The 22790-nt window shown below is 34.4% G+C and overlaps 2 protein-coding genes across 6 annotated transcripts; one reads left to right on the forward strand and one right to left on the reverse strand.

Annotated features, from left to right (window-relative positions):
- Window positions 1-86: 86 nt before the first annotated feature.
- On the reverse strand, window positions 87-2863 carry etfbkmt (electron transfer flavoprotein subunit beta lysine methyltransferase). The gene is made up of 3 exons (XM_051098973.1): window positions 2513-2863; window positions 2239-2369; window positions 87-558 (listed from the first exon to the last, which is right to left on the reverse strand). Exons 1-3 carry the CDS (start codon window positions 2800-2802, stop codon window positions 203-205), a joined length of 777 nt encoding a protein of 258 aa, XP_050954930.1. The 5' UTR covers window positions 2803-2863; the 3' UTR covers window positions 87-202.
- A 140-nt stretch (window positions 2864-3003) lies between these two features.
- Window positions 3004-22511, forward strand: LOC127156331 (myosin-11). 5 transcript variants are annotated; one of them, XM_051099090.1, is made up of 24 exons: window positions 3004-3107; window positions 4780-5002; window positions 5210-5473; window positions 5563-5627; window positions 7731-8010; window positions 8138-8235; window positions 8366-8489; window positions 8602-8727; window positions 10201-10326; window positions 10404-10508; window positions 10669-10857; window positions 10966-11195; window positions 11989-12256; window positions 12356-12448; window positions 12618-12737; window positions 12827-12900; window positions 14236-14320; window positions 14421-14511; window positions 16707-16789; window positions 16866-16967; window positions 17071-17111; window positions 20426-20492; window positions 20585-20776; window positions 21496-22511. In XM_051099090.1, the coding sequence occupies exons 3-24, from the start codon at window positions 5300-5302 to the stop codon at window positions 21589-21591; spliced, it is 2829 nt and encodes a 942-aa protein (XP_050955047.1). In that variant the 5' UTR covers window positions 3004-3107; window positions 4780-5002; window positions 5210-5299; the 3' UTR covers window positions 21592-22511. The 5 variants fall into 5 exon arrangements, with proteins under 5 accessions (XP_050955047.1, XP_050955050.1, XP_050955049.1 ...); XM_051099093.1 differs by having other exon boundaries at window positions 20618-20776; XM_051099092.1 differs by having other exon boundaries at window positions 8141-8235.
- The last annotated feature ends 279 nt before the right edge of the window (window positions 22512-22790 follow it).

Raw genomic sequence — 22790 nt, forward strand, 5'->3', positions numbered from 1 at the left:
TTCTGTAAAATTGTTTTGTTTTCCTACTTTTCATTTTCTGTGTTTCAACTGTACTATAATACATAATAAATAAAAACACACGTATGAAATAACAGTAATCTGCTCCAGAATATGCTTATTTATGTATACTATATATATATGTAAAATGTTTTATTGACATCCATAGCATACTTACACATGAATGCATTCCATACATTTGCTGTTATAGATCAGGTTTGTAGTTGTAGCACCACACTGTGCTATTTGTTAGTCCGTAGTTCTCCTCTTTGACCGAGTCGGGCAGCTCAAAGTGAGCCAGTTTATGTAGTAATTTTCTGATGTCGTGGCTTTCAAATTGAGCCCGTCCCGGGTCACCGATAAGCACTTGTGTTCCATGTGTGGTTATGCATGTCTGAAGCCACTTATGCAGACGATCAGCCAGATCTTCATCGTAGAACATGTCTCCGAGAAGAATGAGGTCCCAGTCGTCGGGTTTTGAGCCGATCATGTTGTCTGTCACACAAGGTAAAGGGTCCAGATTGTTCAGTTTACAGTTCATTTTTGTGGCAACGGCAGCAACTGCAATAACAAAACAAAGCAATTTTAATAGTAGAAATCTTGTTTGTCAGTCAGCGTGGTGTAACCAACATGCAGGAAGTTATGTGCCAATTTGACAAATAATAAAAGAGGACCCCTCAGTATTATAACCCCTTCTTTCATATATATATATATACACACACAAACTGTGACGTCAGCACATGTAGATATTAAACCCGGAAGATGAAAATAGCGCAAAAAAGCTCAAAATTAACCAGTTTTCTCCAACAATTAAATTTAACAGATGCTAACTGAGATTGTCATCTATGATGTGCAATACAAACACCTCTGCTAAAATCTCAGAAAAAGTAGTCCAGGGTTTCATGAACCTTTAATACATCAAGCTAAACTAGATTAGAATGTGAAATGAGGCCTTGGCAACTTATTTTTATTTATTTATTTTTATTTCAGTTAACATCTATTAATGGCTTTATTTTCAGTTTCAGTTAACTATAACAACCCTGCTTTAGACCCTTAGAACAATGGAGTAACCATAAAAAGTTAGATCTATATATATATATATATATATATATAATTTTTTTTTTTTTATAAATAATAATAATACTTTTAATACTTTTTGCTTAAAGGATACACCTTAATAGATTTTTTTCTATTAAATCAATGATTAAATCAATTATTTTTGTTAACAACAATAAATAAAATAAAACAAATATATAAAAATAAATGGAAAAAAAATCTTATTTTAATTGTAATTATTTTATTTTCATTAGATTTCTTTTAAGAATTTTTTATAAACTTTTTGATAAAGATGCTATCATCTTTTGTTTACTCATAGTTTACTAGTTTCAGTTTTAAAAACTACAATAACACTGCTTTAGACCCTTGTAACTGTTGTAAAGGTTATTATTAAAAAGAACTATTAAAAAGAATCATTATATTATATATATATACACATGTACATATATATATTAAATATATTAAATATTATAAAATGGCAATGGAGTAAATAAATAAAATAACTAAAAAATAAATTTTATAAATTAATAAATAATAAAATAAATAATAGATAATAGATTTATAAATAATAATAATACTTTTAGTACTTAATGATACAGCATAATGGATTTTTTTCTATTAATGATTAAATAAAAACATAAAATAAATAAATAAAATACACTGAAAATAAATGTAAATGAAATATTATTTTAAATGTAGGTTGTAGATTTTAGACATTCCACTTTTTATAAACTTTTTAATAAAGATGCTTCAGATGTAGTTTAATAACCCTGCTTTAGACCATTATAGCTGTGTAAAGGTTATTATTGAAAATAACTTCTTATAAAATGGCAATAGAGTAACCATAAAAAAATCTAAATTCATGACTTCACAAAAAAAAAAAAAAAAAAAAGATTTATAAATAATAATACATAGTACTACTTAGTACTTTTTACTTAATATATACACCTTATTGGATTTTTTCTATTGAATCAATTATGTTTGTTAAAAACATTAAATAAATTAATAATAATATAATAATAAATTGAATAATATAATTTTTTTTTTTTTACTGTAGGAATTGTTGCAGTACATTACACTAGATTTCTTTACCAAGAATTTCTGATAAACTTTTTGATAAAGAATTTCACAAATTACAATAGTTCTTATTTCAGGTGTGAGGTGCAACAGGAACACAAATCTCACTTGGATCAATGTCATTGGCAACAACATGGGAAGCTCCAGTGAGTTTGGCAGCAATGGCTGATGCTCCACAACCACATCCGAGATCCAGCACCTTTCTGCCTCCAGACACCTCGGGATTATTTAAGAGATACCTGAGAAAAACAGTCCACAGAGCTGGATTATTAATAAAAACGTCAAAACAACGCAGGTAGACTAAACGTATCTTATTGTAACTAGCCCAAAATACATCATAGCCTTTATTAGTAGTAGTATTTTGTTAACTAAACATTGTTACCTAGCCAGCGCCTGTCCACCGGGCCAATATATTGCCCAGTACGGATCAGGAAAAGGCCATAACTCAGGTCTCTCCGTCCAGAACCGGCAGGTGGGGGTGAAGAGTCTTAAAGAAATCTCTGGAGTTAAACTTTGGGCGCTCACTATTTCTGTGTTGTCTATAATGAAGTTCTTTATATCATCCTCTGATCTGGCCCTTGTTACGTATCGACGCATTAAACAACACATTCCTCTTTGAAATGCGTTTAAACTGTTCCGACCGCGGAAACACGGGATTATTCCTCTGTACATATCGATAATGTTTAAACGAGTCAAATGACCTCCTGCTCCTATTATTTACATTTCTTCCACATGTCTGTCGCGCATGCGCAGACTGGCTGGGCACGTCTGCGACGCCACCGAGGTAATCCCACCAATCAGAGCGCTCAACTGAAAATACATGCTGGCAGCGTTTTAAAACTTTTATTCTGAACTTTGTAAATAGTAAAGGAACATAATAGTACATCTTACTAGGAATCAATAACAACTAAGATGATATTAAAGGATAATATATTTGCCAAATTACCGTTACCACTCTTTTGGGACACGTTAGCAAGGTAACGTTTTTAAAATATACTCGTTTAAAAAAATGTATTTCTTGAAGTGTACAGTCTACAGAAGTGTATCGCATATATCAAATTACCATGGTAATTCCTTGTTTTGTGTGAAATAGTACTAAAGCTAATTATTTATTTTGTTCTTTTCCTCCTTTTTTTCCTTTAATTGTGTTGACAGCCTTTTAATTTAGGTCTATTTTTACTGCACTTCAAATAATATATAATAATAATCAATTACCGATTATTATTTCTGTCAGGTACATGGTAAATGTTACGTTTATTAAATATGGTACTACCATGGTATACAATTGAAGTCAAAAGTTTACATACACCTTGCAGAATCTGCAAAATGTTAATTATTTGACCAAAATAAGAGGGATCATACAAAACGCTTGTATTTTTGTAATTTAGTACTGACTGTTTAAGATATTTCACATAAAAGACGTATACACGTAGTCCACAAGGGAAAATAATAGCTGAATTTATAAAAATGATGCCGTTCAAAAGTTTACATCCCTTTGATTCTTAATATCATGTTGCTTAATACACAGTTGTTATGATCCACAGCTGTTTTTTTAGTGGTAGTTGTCCATGAGGCCTTGTTTGTCCTAAACAGTTAAACTGCCTGGTGTTCTTCAGAAAAATCCTTCAGGTCCCACAAATTCTTTGGTTTTTCAGTATTTCTGTGTTTTGGACCCTTTCCAACAATAACTGTATGATTTTGAGATCCATCTTTTCACACTGAGGACAACTGAGGGACACTCACTGATGATTCAGAAGGAAAAAGGATGAGAGCCGGTTACCATGATTAACTGAGCTGGGGGGTGAAAACTTTTTGAATTTGAAGATAAGCATAAATTTAACTTATTTTGTCTTCTGGGAAACATGTAAGTATCTTCTGTAGCCTCTGAAGGGCAGTACTAAATGAAAAAAAAAAAAAAGATATTTAGGCAAAATAAGAATAATGTACACATCCTCATTCCGTTCAAAAGTTTTCACCCCCCAGCTCTTAAGTCATGTTTTTTTTTTTTTTTTTTCTGGAGCATCAGTGAGTGTTTGAATCTTCTGTAATAGTTGTATATGAGTCCCTCAGTTGTCCTCAGTGTGAAAAGATGGATCTCAAAATCATACAGTCATTGCTGGAAAGGGTTCAAACACACAAAAATGCTGAAAAACCAAAGAATTTGTGGGATCTGAAGGATTTTTCTGACTCATGAACAACTATCACTAAACAAAAAAAACACAGCTGTGGATCATTCAGGTAACAACACAGTGTTAAGAATCAAGTGTATGTAAACTTACGAACAGGGTCATTTTTATAAATTCAACTAAAATTTTATCTTGTGGACTATATGTAAACGTCTTTTATGTGAATTATCTTATTCAGGTCAGTACTACACAAAAAAATAACATGCATTTTGTATGATCCCTCTTATTTTGGTCAAATAAATAACATTTTGCAGATTCTGCAAGGTGTGTCTAAACTGTATTTCAAATTCAATATTTTTAAAATGATAATTTTACTAATTTACAGAATTATCAGACAATTATGGATAAATACATTGGTTCAATTAATTTTCATGGAACAATTTATGCCATTGTTGTTATTGACCAGTTACAGTACTCTGTCAGGTACATGTTAAATCTTCAGCATTGTAATCATACCTTCCAGAAATAGTCCTGTGAGCTCACAAAATGATTATTCACTGAAGAGGTGGGCTGGACACACACTTTCAGCGTCCTGTATATGACAGTCACCATAGATACCTGCTGCCAAGGCTTCTCTTTCAACAGCACTGAATACTCAATAAGGAAACTGACTGAGTGTGAAGTACTGAGTGTGTATGAAATCAAAACAGAAGGAGGAAAAACAGCCATAAGCAAGGATACAAAAGGTACGTTTTGTTGTTTTGGTAATTACGTACTTAATAATGCGTAATAACAGACAGCATTAGTGGCACATTTATCTCAGTTAATAGCACTATGAATAATTACTGCCACAGATGCTGCTTGACTGTCAAGTAACTAAGCTTAAAAAGATTATAGCAACAAATAAATATTAGACATTGTTTCCATGTTGTTGTGTCACTCTGACATGCTAGGTTCAAACTATCTGGGTCGTGTGAAATAGTTTCGTATAAGGGTAGGACAATCTGCAGTTGAGTACACAGTATCTCAGCTCACTTTTGAATATGGCCAACTGGAGAGGAGAAAGAAGAAGCCTTTCACCTTCAGGATTCTGGAGTGATCAGGAATGGGACGCTGACCTGGGCCGTAGATCTTTCCGGAGCACTCTTAAGTCTCTAAGTCCCCTCGCTCTCCCGGATCTTGACTTTTGGGATAGTAGATCTCTTTTTAAACCTCAGGTATGTACAAAGTGAAGCTTTGGGGATCAAAACAAATCATTTATTCATAATCTTTTACAAGATTGTAACAAATATGACGGTCCTTTCAGAAATCTCCAGCATGGAGTTGTGTAGGATTATCTGGATCGACTGACCGCTCGAAAATCAGCACAAGGTTAGTGCTTTGAAGGAATTGTTCATCCAAAAATGAAAATTTGTTCATAATTTACACCAAAATTTAGAGTTTGTTTCTTCACAAATTTTTGGAGAAATTTAGAATTTCATCACTTGCTCACCAATAAATCCTTTTGCAGTGAATGGGTGCCATCACAATGAGTGTCCAAAGAGCTGATAAAAACATCACAATAATCCAGTAAATTACACAAAAACTAGTCCATCAATTAATGTCTTGTAAATTGAAAAGCTGCATGTTTGTAAGAAACAAATTTATCATTAAGATGTTTTTAACTTCCGAACAAAATGCAAGTCCTCTATATAATATTGCTTTATCTAGTAAAAGTAATCTGAATCAGGAGGGAACAGTTCTAAACAAATATGTTGTTGGATTTTGATGTGAGAAAACAACAGGTTTTCACTGGAGGAAATGTTACTATGGATTAAGGACTAGTATTTTGTCCAGAAGCAACGGTTCAAAGTTAATGATTAATTTGTTTATTACAAACATGCATCTTTTCACTTTACAAGATGTTAACTGATGGACTGGAGCGGTGTGGATTACTTGTGGATTATTGTGATGTTTTAATCAGCTGTTTTGACTGTCATTTTGATGGCACCCATTCACTGCAGAGCATCCACTGGTGAGCAAGTAATCTAATGCTAAATTTTTCCAAATCTGCTCTGATGAGGAAACAAAGTAATCTGCATCTTTGATGGGCTGAGGGTAAGGAAATCTTGGGGATTATTGGGAATTATAATAATAAAACTAATAATAATAAGTTTTAGTACTCATTCTAATACTATTAGAATAGTGAAGTCATCACACCACAATGGTAACATCACAGAGGAACAACAATTTGTCCAGCTGATGAATGATACAGTTGAGGTCAGAAGTTTACTTCCCCCTTTCAGAATCTACAACATGTTAATTATTTTACCAAAATAAGAGAGGTTATACAAAATGCATGTTATTGTTTATTTAGTACTGACCTGAAAAAGATATTTCATATTAAAGATGTTTACATATAGTTCACAAGAGAAAATAATAGTTGAATTAATAAAAATAACCCCGTTTAAAAGTTTACACCCCCTTAATTCTTAATACTGTGTGGTTACCTGAATGATCTACGACTGTGTTTTCTGTTTAGAGATAGTTGTTCATGAGTCCCTTGTTTGTCCTGAACAGTTAAACTGCCTGCTGTTCTTGAGAAAATCCTTCAGGTCCCACAAAGTCTTTGGTTTTTCAGCATTTTTGTGTATTTGAACCCTTTTCAACAATGACTGTATGATTTTGAGATCCATCTTTTCACACTGTGGAACTGAGGGACTCATATGAAACTATTACAGAAGGTTCAAACACTCACTGATGCTTCAGAAGGAAAAACAATGCATTAAAATCCAGGGGTGTAAACTTTTGAACAGAATAAAGATGTGTACATTTTTTCACTAAGTACTGCCCTTCAGAAGCTACAGAAGATATATGTTTCTCAGAAAACGAAAGAAGTTAAATTTACCCCGATCTTCAAATTTCAAACGTTTTCACCCCCTGGCTCTTAATGCATTGTTTTTCATTCTGAAGCATCAGTGAGTGTTTGAACCTTCTGTAATAGCTGCATATGAGTTGTCTCAGTTGTCCTCAGTGTGAAAAGATGGATCTAAAAATCATACAGTCATTGTTGGAAAGGGTTCAAATACACAAAAATGCAAAAAAACAAAGAATTTGTGCGACCTGAAGGATTTTTCTGAAGAACAGCAGCCAGTTTAACTGTTCAGGACAAACAAGGGACTCATGAACAACTATCACTAAACAAAAAACACAGCTGTGGGTCATTCAGGTAACAACACAGTATTAAGAATCAAGAGGATGTAAACTTTTGAACGGCTTCATTTTTATAAATTCAACTATTATTTTCTTTTGTGGACTATATGTAAACATCTTTTATGTGGAATATCTTATTCAGGTCAGTACTAAATAAACAATAACCTGCACTTTGAATGATCCCTCTTATTTTGGTAAAATAATTAACATTTTGCAGATTCTGAAAGGGGGATGTAAACTTTTGATTTAAACTCTTAAAATATCGACATCTCTCTGAACCAGCACTCTTGGCAGCCAGAAACACAGGGACCCTTTGGGTATGACGAGATGGTCATCTACATCCCGTCTGGCTCCAGAAGGAGCTCCGCGATCACATTCTTCTGCTGAGGACTTTGAGCTCAGAGCCGCTCTGGAGGAAAGCAGCAGGAGGAGGGCTGAGCTCGTCCAGAGGCTCAGAGAGGCCAGAGGTCACTTGGACGCTCAGACAGACCTTCTGAAAACCAAAGGATCTCAGCTTCAACAAAACCAGAGCATCTCAAATGTTCTGGAGATGAAGCACAAGGTACAGTTTAAACAGTTTGAGATCTGCAGACACTGAATTGTGCAATTGTGTTTAGTTTGATGGGACAGAAAAGGTATATCAAAGTACAGTTTTTTTCCTCATTGCTGTTGATCTTCCTCCTCCACAGCAGCTGTCTGAAGCAGTGAGTGCTCTTGAACAAGACAAGGAAGCTGCAGAGCTGAGTCGATTTGAGGAAAGCCGCCGTCGAGGGGAATTACATGACAAGTGAGTTAAATTGGCGCTTATGCATGGAATAAATTTGAAAAAATTCTCACATTTTGACTAGATTTTCCTTGTTTGTCTTTAATTGAACTTTGTCTTTAATTAATCTTTAATTCACTCCATGTAAACAAAGAGTTCTGCAGCTTGAGTTGGACATTTTGAAGATGAGGTCCAACCTGGAGAGAAGATCTCCACCCACATCACCAAACCCTCTCAACAAAACTCTGCCCGCTGCAAAAGACCAAACCCTCCAAGAGGTATTGTGTATGACAAAAAACGTTACATAATCACAATAACAATAACTGCGTTAGAAACAAGCTTTGATACTTTCGAACTAAAGAAGGCTTTGTACGCTGCTGCTTCCATCAGGGACAGAGGCAGGTTGAGAAGGAGATAAAGAAGCTCAGAGAAGCTCTCAGAGAAGCTGAGGAGAGAACAGATAACCTGGAGTATGAGAAGGACAGCGCACTGAGACAGCTCCACTCCTCTGAAGAGGTTAAACCAATTTTTTAAATAATTGCATATTAAAATAAAAATGTATTTTTTAAAATTGAAATTATTCACCCAAAAATGAAAATGTAGTAATTTTACTCAACCTCAGGTCTTTCCAAACCTGTATGATTTTTTACATGAAACACAACAGAAGATTTTTGTCTATAGGTTCCAAAATGAGGCTATTGTTGTCAGCTAATACTGTTTTAGAAATTTGTTAATTGAAAAAAATGTAATAAAATAAATTAATACAGTAAAATATACATTAACAACTAAATAAAAATTAGAAATGTTGACTGTTAAAATGTTAACTGAAATAAGTTTAAACTGAAACACTAAAGGTGGAAATAAGTAAACATTAAACCTGAATTAAAACTAAATAATAATAAATGAAACCTGAATATATATATACATATATATTTATATACACTGCCATTCAAAAGTTTGGGATTAGTACGATTTTTAATGTTTTTTTAAAGAAGTTTCTTATGCTTATCAAGGCTGCATTTATTTGATCAAAAATACAGAAAAAAAAATGTAATTTTTTACAATATCAGCGTAAAATAATTATTTTCTATGTAAATATATTTTACAATTATTTTATAAAATATTTTAATTAAAAATCTATTTCTGTTATGCAGACCTAAATTTTCAGCATCATTACTACAGTTTCATTACTCCAGTATTCTTTTTTTTTTGTAAGAAATTAATACTTTTATTCATCAAGGATGTGTTAAAGTGCTAAAAAAAATTGACAGCAAAGACTTATATTGTTAGAAAAGATTTCTATTTTAAATAAATGCTGTTCTTTTTAACTTTTCATTTATCAAAGAATCCTGAAAAAAGAATCGCAGGTTCCAAAAAAATAATATGCAGCACAACTGTTTCCAACATTGATAATAAAAGTGATAAATCAGCATATTCGAATGATTTCTGAAGGATCATGTGACACTGAAGACTGGAGTAATGATGCTGAAAAATTCAGTTTAACATCACAGGAATAAATTACATTTTAAAATATATTCAAATAGAAAGCCATTAGTTTGAACTGTAATAATATTTCACAGTACTACTGTTTTTTTTTCTGCATTTTTGATCAAGTAAATGCAGCCTTAATGAGCATAAGAGAATTCTTTAAAAACATTAAAAATCCCAAACATTTGAACGGCACATAACAAAATGACTAAATATCAAACTAGAATGAAAATGATACCTGCAAAGATAAAAATAGTGTATATAAATGATACTAAATTAACTCTGATTCAAAACAACACTTTTATGACAATAAAACATTGTTCAAAAAAGTCATACACGTTTGGAACAACATAAAAAAATAAAATTAAAAACATTTAGAGGTGAACTGTTCCTTTAAATGTTTACTTTTTTTGTGATTGAAGTTACATGCACAAAAAAATCTATGATTTTGCTAAGAATTTTTTAAGTTTGGATTTAAAAAGTGTGTAAACATTTACACAGAGTAAGCAAGAGGCCATTAACCAAGCAGAACAGTTGGAACAAAGACTGAGTAGCTCCATCAAGGCCCAGAAAGAGCTAGAGGACCAGCTGAATGATGCCTGCAGCCGTCTGGGACAAATGGAGCTGGTATGACCAAAAAAACTGTTCTGCACTCTCTAATATTTCATTATTTTCCAGACAAAAATATTATTTCCCTTCCTTAGGAAAAAGACCTGTTTTCTACCAAAACCCGGAGGCTAGAAGACCATCTAAATGACTTAAAGGTCAAACTATCCGGAACTTTAATGAACAAAGACCGTCTTGTCCAGGTCTGACATCACATTTCATATTAATTTACTATTACTAGCTTTTAGCATTGATTCCCTATTCTGTCCTTGACTTTTTCTGGGTCACAGCCCTCCAGTTGAGAAGCACTGATTTAGATGTTTTATATACGGTATAAACACTGACCCTTCTATATCTGTAAAGGAGAAAGCAGAGCTGCATCAGAGGATCCAGGCTTTGGATCTACAGTTGCAAATGGAGCAGAGGAGCAAACAAGGCTTCAGTGAGCAGATGTGTGAGCTCCATTCAGAGCTGTCTCAAGCTAAGAGCCAGGCCAGCAAACAGAAGAAGGAAACCGTGTTGATGAAGGAAGAGCTGCTTTCCATTAAAGAGGTCAGAGGTCACTCTTTTCCAAATCTGTATACAAAATATGCCATCATTCATAAATATTTCATTATTTGGTGTATTCTGAACAACTTTCTGAATGCTTTGGGATTTCAGTTGAACGAAAAGCTGTCGTCAGATCTGACCAAGGCTACAGAGAGACTACAGGTGACCCTTAACCAGCTACACGAGCTGGAGGCAGAGAAACTGATACAAACCAATCAGATTACAGCACTGGAGACTGAGCGATTGCAGCTGATAGGGGAGAAAGAGGAAATGAGGAAAACATTTGATGATGGACTTCACGAGAAGATGATAGAGCTGGGAGAAAGATGCTGCCAGCACAGGTCAGACACTACTGTCCATTATCTAACTTCAGTGTTTCGTGGAAATGATTATTAAAGGATTAGTACACTTCCAGAATAAAAATTTCTCTAATTTACTCACCCCTATGTCATTCAGGATGTTCATATCTTTCTTTCTTCAGTCAAAAAGAAATGAAGGGCTTTGAGGAAAACATTCCAGGATGTTTCTCCATATGGTGGACTTCAATGGGGATCATGGGTTGAAGGTCCAAACTGCAGTTTCAATGCAGCTTCAAAGGGCTCTACACGATCCCAGCACAGGAATAAGGGTCTTATCTAGCGAAACAAATTGTTATTTTCCAAAAAAATTAAAATGTATATACTTTTTAACCACAAATGCTCATCTTGCACTAGCTCTGCATTATTACATAGTCTCAGTGGAATGGCATAAAGTTGCAGATGCGACTAGTGCTAGTGCAAGACAAGCGTTTGTGATTAAAAAGTACATAAATTTGTATTTTTATTAGAAAATGACCAATTGTTTTCCTAGATAACGCCCGTATTTCGCCCTTTGAAGCTGCATTGAAACTGCAATTTGGAACTTCAACCCATTGCCTCCCACTGAAGTCCACTATATGGAGAAAAATCCTGGAATGTTTTCCTCAAAAACCTTCATTTCTTTTCGACTGACGAAAGAAAGACATGAACATCTTGAATGTCATGAGATGAGATGAGTAAATTATCAGGAAATTTTTATTCTGGAAGTAAACTAATCCTTTAATATTGATTGTACAGATTTTTTGGCTCTGATCCGGGTTATTAATTTCATATATAGAGAACTGCAAGACAATCTAGAGGAAGAAAATCAGACTCTGCGATTAAAATGTCAAGACCTGGAAAAGAAAGTCCAAATCTTAGAGGCGGAGCATAAGCACAAAGAGGAGGAGCAACAGCTAATGAGGGCGGGGTTTGAGCGGGAAAAGGAGGAGTTAAAGAAACTGGCTGCTCACTGGAACGAGAGATGGCTGGATGTGGCGATGACGTTATGCTCAACACAGACAGAACTTGATGAGCTCAAGAGTCAACAGCGAGGGAATGACAACGTAACTTTCGTTTTAATTTTTTGGCCCATTGGTCTAATTTGACTTTTGGCAAGTGTGTTGCTGTGGTTTATGTTAGTATATCTTTATGTTGTCTTACAGCGAGAGCCTGAAGTGCCACTAGATGCCTGCAAGCGACAGATAGAGCCTGAAAGGGACCAAAGCCATGTACAGCAGAGACTCATGAGTAACTCTGTATGTCCTTTGTTCTTTGTTTACATCCATCCTTATCTCAAATAAGGTCAAAAAATCCCTTATGATTAAATATATAATATGCATTTAAAGAGCTGCCTGGTCACAATGTCAACTTGTAGGTCAAACAATGTTTTTTAACCTCTTAATGTTAAAAAACATCATGTCCAAGGTGTCTCTTGAAGACATGAATGGAGAGTTGGTGGAGCTGCTGAAGGTGAGGGACATGCTGAAGATCAGAGATATTGAGATGGAGGAACAGCTACAGGAGCTGCAGTCTGCTCGTGATCAGGTAGGACGTGCAGACCTGACAGAGATCTTTGTCATCTTGGTTGATTGATGCAATGACAGAAATATGATTTTTCAAACTGTGCACAACAGGTGGCACAACAGAGTGCTGAAGTCCAGAGGCTGAAGCAGCTTCTGGGAAAGAAAGATCAGGAAATTAAAGAAAAGTATGTATATTTTACTCACAATCATTGCTACTCGCAGCATTTCCTCAGAGGAGGCAAGGGAGGCAGTGTCTCCTCAAAATGTTGGATGACAAAAAAATTCGTAGTACAGAGATAAAACAGTTCCAATAATACATAATATAACATTAAAAAGTGTATAAATCACTCATTTTTCTAAAGAAACATTGTCTAACAGGCAATGCCTCCATCACAATATGATTGGATATGACTGGTTATGATTGGCTGTGATTGGTTTATGCAATAAATCCCGCCTCTTGTGTTCGTTACGTCAAAATAAGACTTAAAATGGCATGAAAATATGATCTTTGGGAGTTTTTAGTGAATAATCCGCTTTGTAAAAATTGTAAGTAAATCTCAGTGTCTGTGACCAATATTTACTAAGCTTTGATGACTGATGATCTGAAAAATTCAAAAATAGCTAAAAGTTAACCATTAAAAAGAATAGCTGAACATAAGTGCACAAATAAAATGTATTGTTTAAATTGTTAATGCCTTGAGTTATTAATTTGGAATAAATGTAAAATGCTTAAAAACACTAACTTGATGAGATTCATACTTGGCTTTAATAAATAGAATATTAATTACATTGTCAATGTGAAAATATTAAAACAGAATTGTTTTAATTATATATATATATATATGTAAAGTATATTTGCAAATATTTTTTATCTATATATGTGACTTGATTGAATATGTGATTGAAATTGAGATTTATACATCATCTGAAAGCTGAATACATAAGCTTTTTATGTATGGTTTGTTAGGACAATATTTGGTTGAGATATTTGAGAAAGTTGTACAAATCAAGTTCTTAGCAATGCATCTTACTAGTCAAAAAATAAGTTTAGATATATTTACGGTAGAAAAGTTACAAAATATCTTCGTGGAACATGATTTTTACTTAATATCCTAATGATTTTTGGCATAAAAGAAAAATCAATAATTTTGACCCATACAGTGTATTTTTGGCTGTTGTTACAAATATACCCGTGTTACTTATGACTGGTTTTGTGGTTCAGGGTCACATATATACGGATTGAATATATGTAACATATCAATATCCATATAGCCAATGTTGGCTAAAAAAAAAAATAAATAAAAAAAATAACGGCCATATTTGAATGAATGATGCATGTGACTGTTTAAGGACAAAGGACACCATTTATTTCCAGTTGGGGGTTTAACAGTCATGGTCTGTGACCATCCAGTGCTTCAAAAACTAGTAAAACCGGAAACATCTGCTTATTGTTCCTTTTTAGAACAATAAACTGTATGACAGGTTTCATGTCATCAGCTCTTTTATTCTTTCTACCACAGGGATCAAGATCTGAAGAATCTGGACATACAGAGGATAACAGAGAAAGCAGAGGCTCAGATCAAGATATCTGCCCTGGAGCAGGAGGTACAGCGACAGCTGTGACGTTGAAACTTTCTCACGGCAGAACAGATTAATCTGACGAGGTTTCAGTATCACATGTCTGTGTGCTTCTTACCCCCGGCAGATTTTTGGACATAAAGGCCTGCAGTTGCGAGAGGAAGTGGACAGTGAATGCAGTCATGAGGACTTAGTGTCAGTAAAGACCCTGTTAGAAGGTATTTACTAAACTGAGTAAAGGCCAAAAATGTATCATAATTAATAAAACATTAATAGAGCGATTTAGAGATGGGACGATAAATTGTTGCAACACGAATCGAGAAATGATTCAGCATCGATTCAAGATTTTCCGAACACATCGCGATTCTTTCTCAAATCGATTCTGAGGTTAGTTTTGAACAGCAGATGGCACTGCTTGCTTTAGAAACAGCCGTGCTCTGCTTGTTTCCAAATCCTTACACGCACTTGAACCTAAAATAATCGTTTATACAATTTGAAAAGGTTGAAGCAAATTACAAGGGTGTTCACAATGGGCTGTGTTTACAATAATCATGCGTCATAAAAGCATTCTGAGCCGAAGTGAAATTACATGACTTTAGCCGAAAACTAGATTCAAGCGCCGTCTGCTGTTAAAATCTAAGCTCAGAATCGATTCCAAAGAGAACCAAGTATATAAAACTGCAGACCGGAGATCTCCAAAATGGGGCGGGAACTCCAAAAGTGGGCAGAACCTCCAAAATGGGGCGGGGTCTCGTCACGCAAAGACTTTTCCCATTGGATTTTGGGGGGGGGTTTGGGGGTAAAGTCAATTGCGCATGCGTGTCATGTGCCTGTCTGTCAAAGGGAGGAAGCCACGCCCTATTTTGAAGCACCCACCCTGTTTTGGAGTTCCCGCCCCCATTTGGAGATCTCCAAGCTGCAGTTATATACCCCTCAAGAGAAGGGCGATGCATTCAGAAGATTTCAGAATCAATCCACAAATCGACGTATTGTCCCATCTCTAGAACGATTTTACATGCTGTTGTGTTCTGAAAACCCTGTTGAAAAAACAGCATATGCTGGTTAGGTAGGATTTGATGCTGGGATGCTGGTTTTAGCTGGTCCTTTGCTGGTTTATGCTGGTTCTTAGCTGGTTATGTGCTGGTCCAGGATCAGCTTAAACCTACCTAACCAGCATATGCTGTTTTTTTTTCAACGGGGAAGTGTCAGAATTTAAAACACAGCGTACGTTGGTATAGTATTTACACCAGAAGGTGCTTTGTAGCATATTAGCATTAGGATCTGCTGTAAAGGTGCAGTAGTTTGAAACTAAAATAAATTGAAACTGTTGACATGTTTATAGCTGTTTAAAAGCACAGCTTTTTAAGTAGGTGACTCTGTCACCCCCTTGTGAACTGGAAAAACATTCCTACCAAAATAACAGAATAATGCACATTTTGTACAACAGGAATGTTAGCATGAACAGCAGGGTCGTTCTGTAATTGTGGATACGTCTCATGTCCGTGGAGTATATTTTTAATAACAATATAAAGCCCTGATGCAAAATTTTCTAGTACAAAATTATATTTTTCCGAATCACACTACTGTATGTTGAAAAAGCCATATCTTTTGTTCAAAAATGATGTCCATATCACACATCTCTGGTATTCAGCTGTCCGATTTTTAAAGTTGCTTATTCTACTCTGCATGTAAGCATGAAAATGACCTCAAATATAAATTAATTTCAGTTTTGCCTTCAGTTAGATTAGGTTATCAAGACATTTGGGTGTGTGCTTCAAAAATAAGAAGTGCTTATTGTGATATAACTTGTTTTATTTGTGTCCGAAAAACCATTGTGAACTAAGTTGCCCACTAGAAAACCCGCCTCAGAAAGAAATGGTTTGTCCCATTCTCACATAATTTGCACAGTATGATAATATTTCACACATGGATGAAACACTAGAAGTTATGTTCTCTCTCTTTCCCCGAATAGTGTCAAGAGTGGATTAATTGACTGTCAACAGTGTTACCCAAGTATTATTGCTGCAAATTTTAACAAGACAATTTAGCTAAAACTTATGTTTTGTTTGTAAAACTATATTTCTAAACATACCATATGCTCAGTAGTTCTAGGCTTCCATGTTGAGTTTAGGCCCAAAACACTAAAAATGTCAACTAAGTTACCTGTCAACTGTGTTACCCAGTAAAGGTAACATGGTGGACAGTAACAAACATAGATGGTATTTTATGCACATATTCCTACAGATCATCTTTATTAACATAGCACTTTATACAATATGGATTGTTTCAAAGCAGCTATGTAAGGTCATGTTTGGGTTTTTGGGAAAAAATAAATTCTTTTCTTCACATTGTCAAATTCTAAATGTACCCCTAATTATAGAATGACCCAGCAGCTTTTATGTTGTGGTTCCAGAAAGCAGAAGGCGAGCTGAAACGCTTGAGCAGGAGAGAAACCGAGCCTTACAAAAACTGCAGGATCTTGAACTTCTCTATCAGGTACTGACTGATGTTTGTTTGCACATGTGTGTCAGTGTGTTCATTCATTAATAAATGCGCAAATTTTGTTCCATAGGATAAAACAGAGAAAGAATCTCCACCAGAGACTAAAAAACAGAAACCTGTCAGTTCAGACTTTGTAGATCCTAACCAACAGAGGAGGCTGGTCACAGAGCAGGTGCTACACCGTGTGCAGAGTAAAACTCCTAAACACTTAATTACAAAAAATGTAATAGTATTTACTTCTCTATGCTTGTTTGTGTCTCCTTTCTGTGCTCCAGCTGAAAAGTCTTTTCAGAGAGAGGGAGCAGCGTGGAGAAAGGTCAGTCAATCAGCGTAACACTCTGTCAGTTGTCAGTCAGTTTGATTCATTATCCTCCTCCCCAAGGCGGGTTTATTTCCGCTTCTTCCTATATAAAAATGAGACAGTGGGGAAATCCCAGACTCGGAGGCTCCATCACTCTCCCCTCCCCCTCCTTCTGTTCCCAACTGAAAATCTATGGAGAAAATAGTAGTGAGTCGATGAAATGGATAGTCAGACACACTGAATGAGCACATTATTAATCATGATCAGTCGAGGTTTGTTTGACTGCTTTTATTGATTGTTCCTTATATCAAATTGAAGCAGGTCCTTCAGGTTTTTGAAATTAAAATGGAAGGGAAAAGACTACCTAATGTTTTAATTTGGAGTTTAACTGAGAACCAGTAGTTCTGTTACAGAAAACACTAAATAAATATTTAAAAGTAAAGATATATTTGAGAATGTTGTATTAACAAAAAATGTTTTTTTGTAACAGCAATAATATATTTATTAATTTGTTTGTTTGTTTGACTGCTAACCTATGGAAGCCCATGTCCGCCACTGAATAAAAAATATAAAAAGGTAATTGCGAATTTTTCTCACAAATCTGACTTTTTTCTAAGAATTGCATGATAAAAACTCACAATTGTAACTTTTTTTCTCAAAATTGTGATATAAACTCGCAGTTGCACATTATAAGGTCAGAATTGTGAGATATAAACTTGCAATTCTGAGAAATAAAATCAGAATAGCAAGATATAAAGTCACAATTCTGACTTTTTTTCTCAGAATTGCGTGATATAAACAATTGTGAGAAATAAAAGAATTTTGAGATAAAAACTCACAATTCTGACTTTTTTTTCTTGCAATTGTGACTTTTTTCTCAGAATAGTAAGATAAATATAATATATTATAAAGTCAGAATTGACCGTTTGCAGAGAGTTTGACTGACAGGCGATCTGACCAATCACAATGCTAAATCGACAAACAAATTACGACAAACAAATCAGACAGCAAAGTAGATTAACTTTAGTGGACTTAAACCTGAAAAATGTTGTGAATTGACGTCTTTCTGCGATTTAAATAAAATACGTTCTGATGTTCATTCATGTTTATTTCATGCTGTAAGTAAATATATGAAAAGATGATCGGTTAATGTGTGCTGCTTGAACTGAGGCAATACAGTGATCTGTTACAACACTATTAAAGAGCCACAAAACAGTATTTATTATTCAAATTTCTTTTTTAAAAAAAAAAAAAGACAACATTTTAAAGCCGAGACCTTGTTTTATACCAGAAGTAACCTGCTCTGGCTTTTTTTCGGCGTGTTGTCAGTTTCCTCTTTGCTCCACAATGTTTTTTTCACTGTGTGAGAACATGATGTGTAGTGTGAGAGCGGCATTGTTTGTCTGACTTTTTTTCTTAGAATTGCATGATATAAACAATTGCAAGAAATAAAGTCAGAATAGCAATATAAAAACTCAAAATTCTGACTTTTTTTCTCACAACTGTGACTTTTTTCTCACAATTGTGAGATATACACTTGCAAATTGTGTTATAAAATCAGAATTGTGAGATATAAACTCGAAATTCTGAGAAATAAAACAAGAATTCGAGGAATAAAGTCAGAATTCTGAATGTTTTTCTCAGCATTTTGACTTTTTCTCAGAATTGTGAGATATAACTCGCAATAGCGAGTTATTAAGTCCAATTTTGAGGGAATAAAGGACTGATATGTCATTAGAATTCAGGTAACAAAAAAAGAAGATATTTGAAAGTGATATTTGAGAATGTCACTTTACGAAATCCTTTTGTGACACCAATATTATTTTTATTTATTTATTTATTTTCCTTATGAAAATGAATCATGGTTTTACTATAGTAAAAGTGTAGTAATCATGTTTTTTTTTCGCGTATTGATTACCAATTGTATAACTACAGTTTTAGCTCAAATACCATGGTTAAACTATGGTTAGCGTAGCAAAACCATGATTAATTTGTGGTTACCATGGTATAACTATAGTAACCCGTGGTTAATTTTCGTAAGGGTTACTTACTCAGTTACCTACTTATTACTGAAAACAAACAGTTCTGGTGTAGAAAAAAAAAGTTTATTTATTTATTTAGCAAGCTAACTAGCTATAGATATTTAGTTGGTTTTTTTTTGTTATTTAATTCTAGTATCATTTAGATTCTATTATAGTTTTTTATTAATATTTTGAATTAGTTTTTATTCTTATATTTTCCATTCCATTTTAATTTTAATAAAAGTTGTAATAATTTTGTTGTGTTTTGTCATTCATTTTTTTCAGTTTCATAAAAATAGTTTTTGGGTTTAGTTATTTTAGTACATCAATTTAAACTAAACAAAAATGATTTTTTTTCCTCTTAATTAGCTGAATTTTTAAAAAAAATGTGTTGTTGTATGTTAACGTTTACTTCAAGTAAGAAATGTGTTTGTTATTGTTATTGTGGTAACACTTTACGATAAGGTTTATTAGTTAACATTAGTTAATTACACTAGTTAACATGAACTAAGAATGAACAATACTGCTAGAGCATTTTTTAATCTTAGTTTCAGCATTCACTAATGCATTATTAAAATCAAAAGTTGTGTTTGTTCACATTAGTTAATGCACTGTGAACTAACATGAACTAACAATGAACGACTGTGTTTGTATTATCTAAGATTAACAAAGATTAATAAATAGTGTAATAAATGTATTGTTCATTGTTCGTTCATGTTAGTTAATACATTAACTAATGTTAACAAATGTCACATTGTAAAATCTTCTTACAAAAAGTTTCATTAGTTAACATTAGTTAACTACTTTAGTTAGCCTGAACGAAGAATGAACAATACTTCTACAGAATTTATTCATTTTAGTTCATGATAATTTCACCATTTACTAATGCATTATTAAAATCTAAAGTTGTGCTTGTTAAGATTAGTTCATGCACTGTAAACTAACAATGAATGACTCATTTTCATTTACTAACATTAAGAAACATGAATAAATACTGTAATGTTTTGCTCAACGTTCACTCATGCTACTTAATACATTAACTAACATTGACTAATGGAACCCCTTGTAAACTTTATGGTTTTAGTGTTAGTTAACTACAGTAGCCCTGCTGCTAACTCTTACTCAATAGACCTGCATGAATCCAGGCTCAGGAAGAGGAGTGGGGGTGGGAACACCGGAATTTTCCCAGTGTCATAATTCACGTTTGACAGGGGCAGACATTAAAACGCACCTTGGAGAGAAGCCCGTAAATCAAGTTTTATTGACATTTGACAAAATGTTTACGTATGTGATATCTCTACTACTAAGGTCTCCAGTGTTCCCAAGAACATCTGGGTTGGTCGAAAACGGCGTTCAAAATGATACAAGTATTAAGGTAAGCATCTCCTATATTTACACCATTTTAAAGGGGTGAATACTTCTGGCCTTTTAATACATAAATTAATAACAGCTGTGTGACATATTTAGAACTGGAATACTGTTGACACATTAAACCATCAGGGAAGAAAAACACAGAAACTGGAGCAAGAACTCCAGCAGGGGGCAGCAAAGAGATCTTCATCCCAGATCCCTGTCTCTCATGGGGGCTCAAAAAGGTCAGAGGAAGGGGAGAAGCAGAAACAGCCAACCAACCTGAAGAAGCACAACAAGACGATCCAGGTATGTTATGATGGTAAAACCTATATAAAACCCTCCACTACCATTCATATTTTAATAAGATATTTGATGATTGTTCTGTTTCTACAATAGTTTAAGACTAATTCATAGTCGTGCAATTAAAATCTGTGATATCTTACATAGAGAGGGTTGTTTTACAAACAAAACAACTCCATGTATAAGCACATCAAGTCTTAGACTCTAATTGGAGTGTCCTGATTTCACATTTTGTCTTAATCGAAGAGCATGCTGGGATGAAGGGGCACATAAGCAGCTTTTAGGGTTGCAGGAGGGCGTCTGTGGAGATGTGGTCAGAAGCGGGGATAAAACACATCAGAAACCCTGTTTTGAATGATGTTGCACTTAAAATAGAACTACAATTGGATAAACAGCTTTAGCGCTGTGGTGCGATATTAAAATCAGTGAACCCTGTCTAATACGTGGTGAATTAAAAAAAAAAAAAATGAAATGTTGAAATGTCCCACACTTACTTCCCTCACAGATGTCAGCAGTGGGAGATCTAAAGGTGAAAAGTGTAACCAGTCCAATTATATATAGAAATTAGGGGTCAATTTGATTGTTCAACTTTTGGAAATTTGTGTAGGGTCCTATTATTTTAGTTTCTCAGGATGTTAGCAGTCATTTATTGTGGTGTAACTGTGTTTCTTTTCTGTCTTGCTGGTCCAGCCAAAGTAATTTCTCCTCAACCAAACTTACAACAGGACCGATTTCCCCTGGGCTGCAGTGATGGAACATTCCATGCAAGGCAGGTTGAGGTTTGTGACTCAGAGCTGGAAGATACGGAAGGGTCCATTTGAGGAGGAGAGGGGAGCCAGCTTCTGGAGTGATGAAAATCCATTCATACTGCACTGACGACTTTACTAAATGCAGCATTCATCATATTCATTATGAATTATACAGTACAGCTAAGCTATTAAAAAACTAATTTTCTGGCATGTTGCCAGTTTTTCGCTATTGTTAATTTTTAAATGACACGAAAATCCAACATGATGTCATATGAAAGACTTTATTTATCAGTTTGATCACTTTTCCCATAAATACTAACTTTTTATTGTTTTGAATACAGTCAGAGGTTATTTTATTTGATATTCGAGTTCACTGATACAAACATTTGTACTGAGTTTTTACAACAGCAATGTAATAGTAATATTATTTAGTTCTATATATTATTTAAAGATATTCATGTCCAAAACATGAACAGCATACCGAATGCCAGTATAATAAAGGTTATTAATTTCTGTCCATGGTTGGGTCAGACTTGAGGTTATGTCAGCTTTTCATTTTGCACTTATGGTTGAAAAACATGATGTTGCGTAGTTTCTGCTTGGCTTTCAAACCAACACAAACATGCCCAGTGTCACTGAGTAGGTGCCCCTCTGCCAAAAGAAAAAGACGAAATATTCACAAAATATGCATTATGAAGAAATTCTGTTATTAATTACTCACCCTCATGTACGAAGATTGTAGCTTCATAACATTACTGTTGAACCACTATTCACTTGGACTATTTTAATGATGTCCTTACTCCCTTTCTGGGCCTTGAATGTGTCAGTTGCGTTGCTGTCTGTGCAGGGTCAAGTTCTCAGATTTCATCAAAAATAATGTAATTTGTAATCTGACGATGAACAGTGGTCTGACGGGTTTGGAACGGCATGAGGGTGAGTAATTAAATATCAAAACCAGTGTTAATATGCAGTCGTACAAATTATGTAACACCATTAGATTTCATATGTGTTATCTATGGAGACAAATGCTGTACAAGTAAATGACCTCATGGCCATAGCCGTTGCTGAGGTTTGAGCAGGTCTGAAATGAAAGGGATGTAACTGCTGTCTGAAGGATTGAAGAGGGAGGGGGATTAAACTACAATGTCATTAAAATAGGCTGATCTCCTGTGGATCTTGACTCTCGTAAGACAAGCGTTTAATCCCTAACATTAAAAGCAAATATTTAGGCTTAGTTTATGATGGAAAAATCCTCTAGCTTTTACATAACA

The sequence above is a fragment of the Labeo rohita genome, chromosome 25 (assembly GCF_022985175.1).
Source record: "Labeo rohita strain BAU-BD-2019 chromosome 25, IGBB_LRoh.1.0, whole genome shotgun sequence".
Lineage (NCBI taxonomy): Eukaryota > Metazoa > Chordata > Actinopteri > Cypriniformes > Cyprinidae > Labeo > Labeo rohita.

Excerpts from the sequence above, each read along its gene's own strand:
- etfbkmt (XM_051098973.1), bottom strand. The coding sequence starts at position 2,802 with ATGTACAGAGGAATAATCCCGTGTTTCCGCGGTCGGAACAGTTTAAAC. Across the intron at positions 2,370-2,512 it reads GGTGGACAGGCGCTGGCTAG|GTATCTCTTAAATAATCCCG; the intron begins GTAACAATGTTT and ends TGTTTTTCTCAG. Across the intron at positions 559-2,238 it reads TGCCAATGACATTGATCCAA|TTGCTGCCGTTGCCACAAAA; the intron begins GTGAGATTTGTG and ends TTGTTATTGCAG.
- LOC127156331 (XM_051099090.1), top strand. The coding sequence starts at position 5,300 with ATGGCCAACTGGAGAGGAGAAAGAAGAAGCCTTTCACCTTCAGGATTC. Across the intron at positions 8,490-8,601 it reads AAGACCAAACCCTCCAAGAG|GGACAGAGGCAGGTTGAGAA; the intron begins GTATTGTGTATG and ends TGCTTCCATCAG. Across the intron at positions 16,790-16,865 it reads ATCTTGAACTTCTCTATCAG|GATAAAACAGAGAAAGAATC; the intron begins GTACTGACTGAT and ends TTTGTTCCATAG.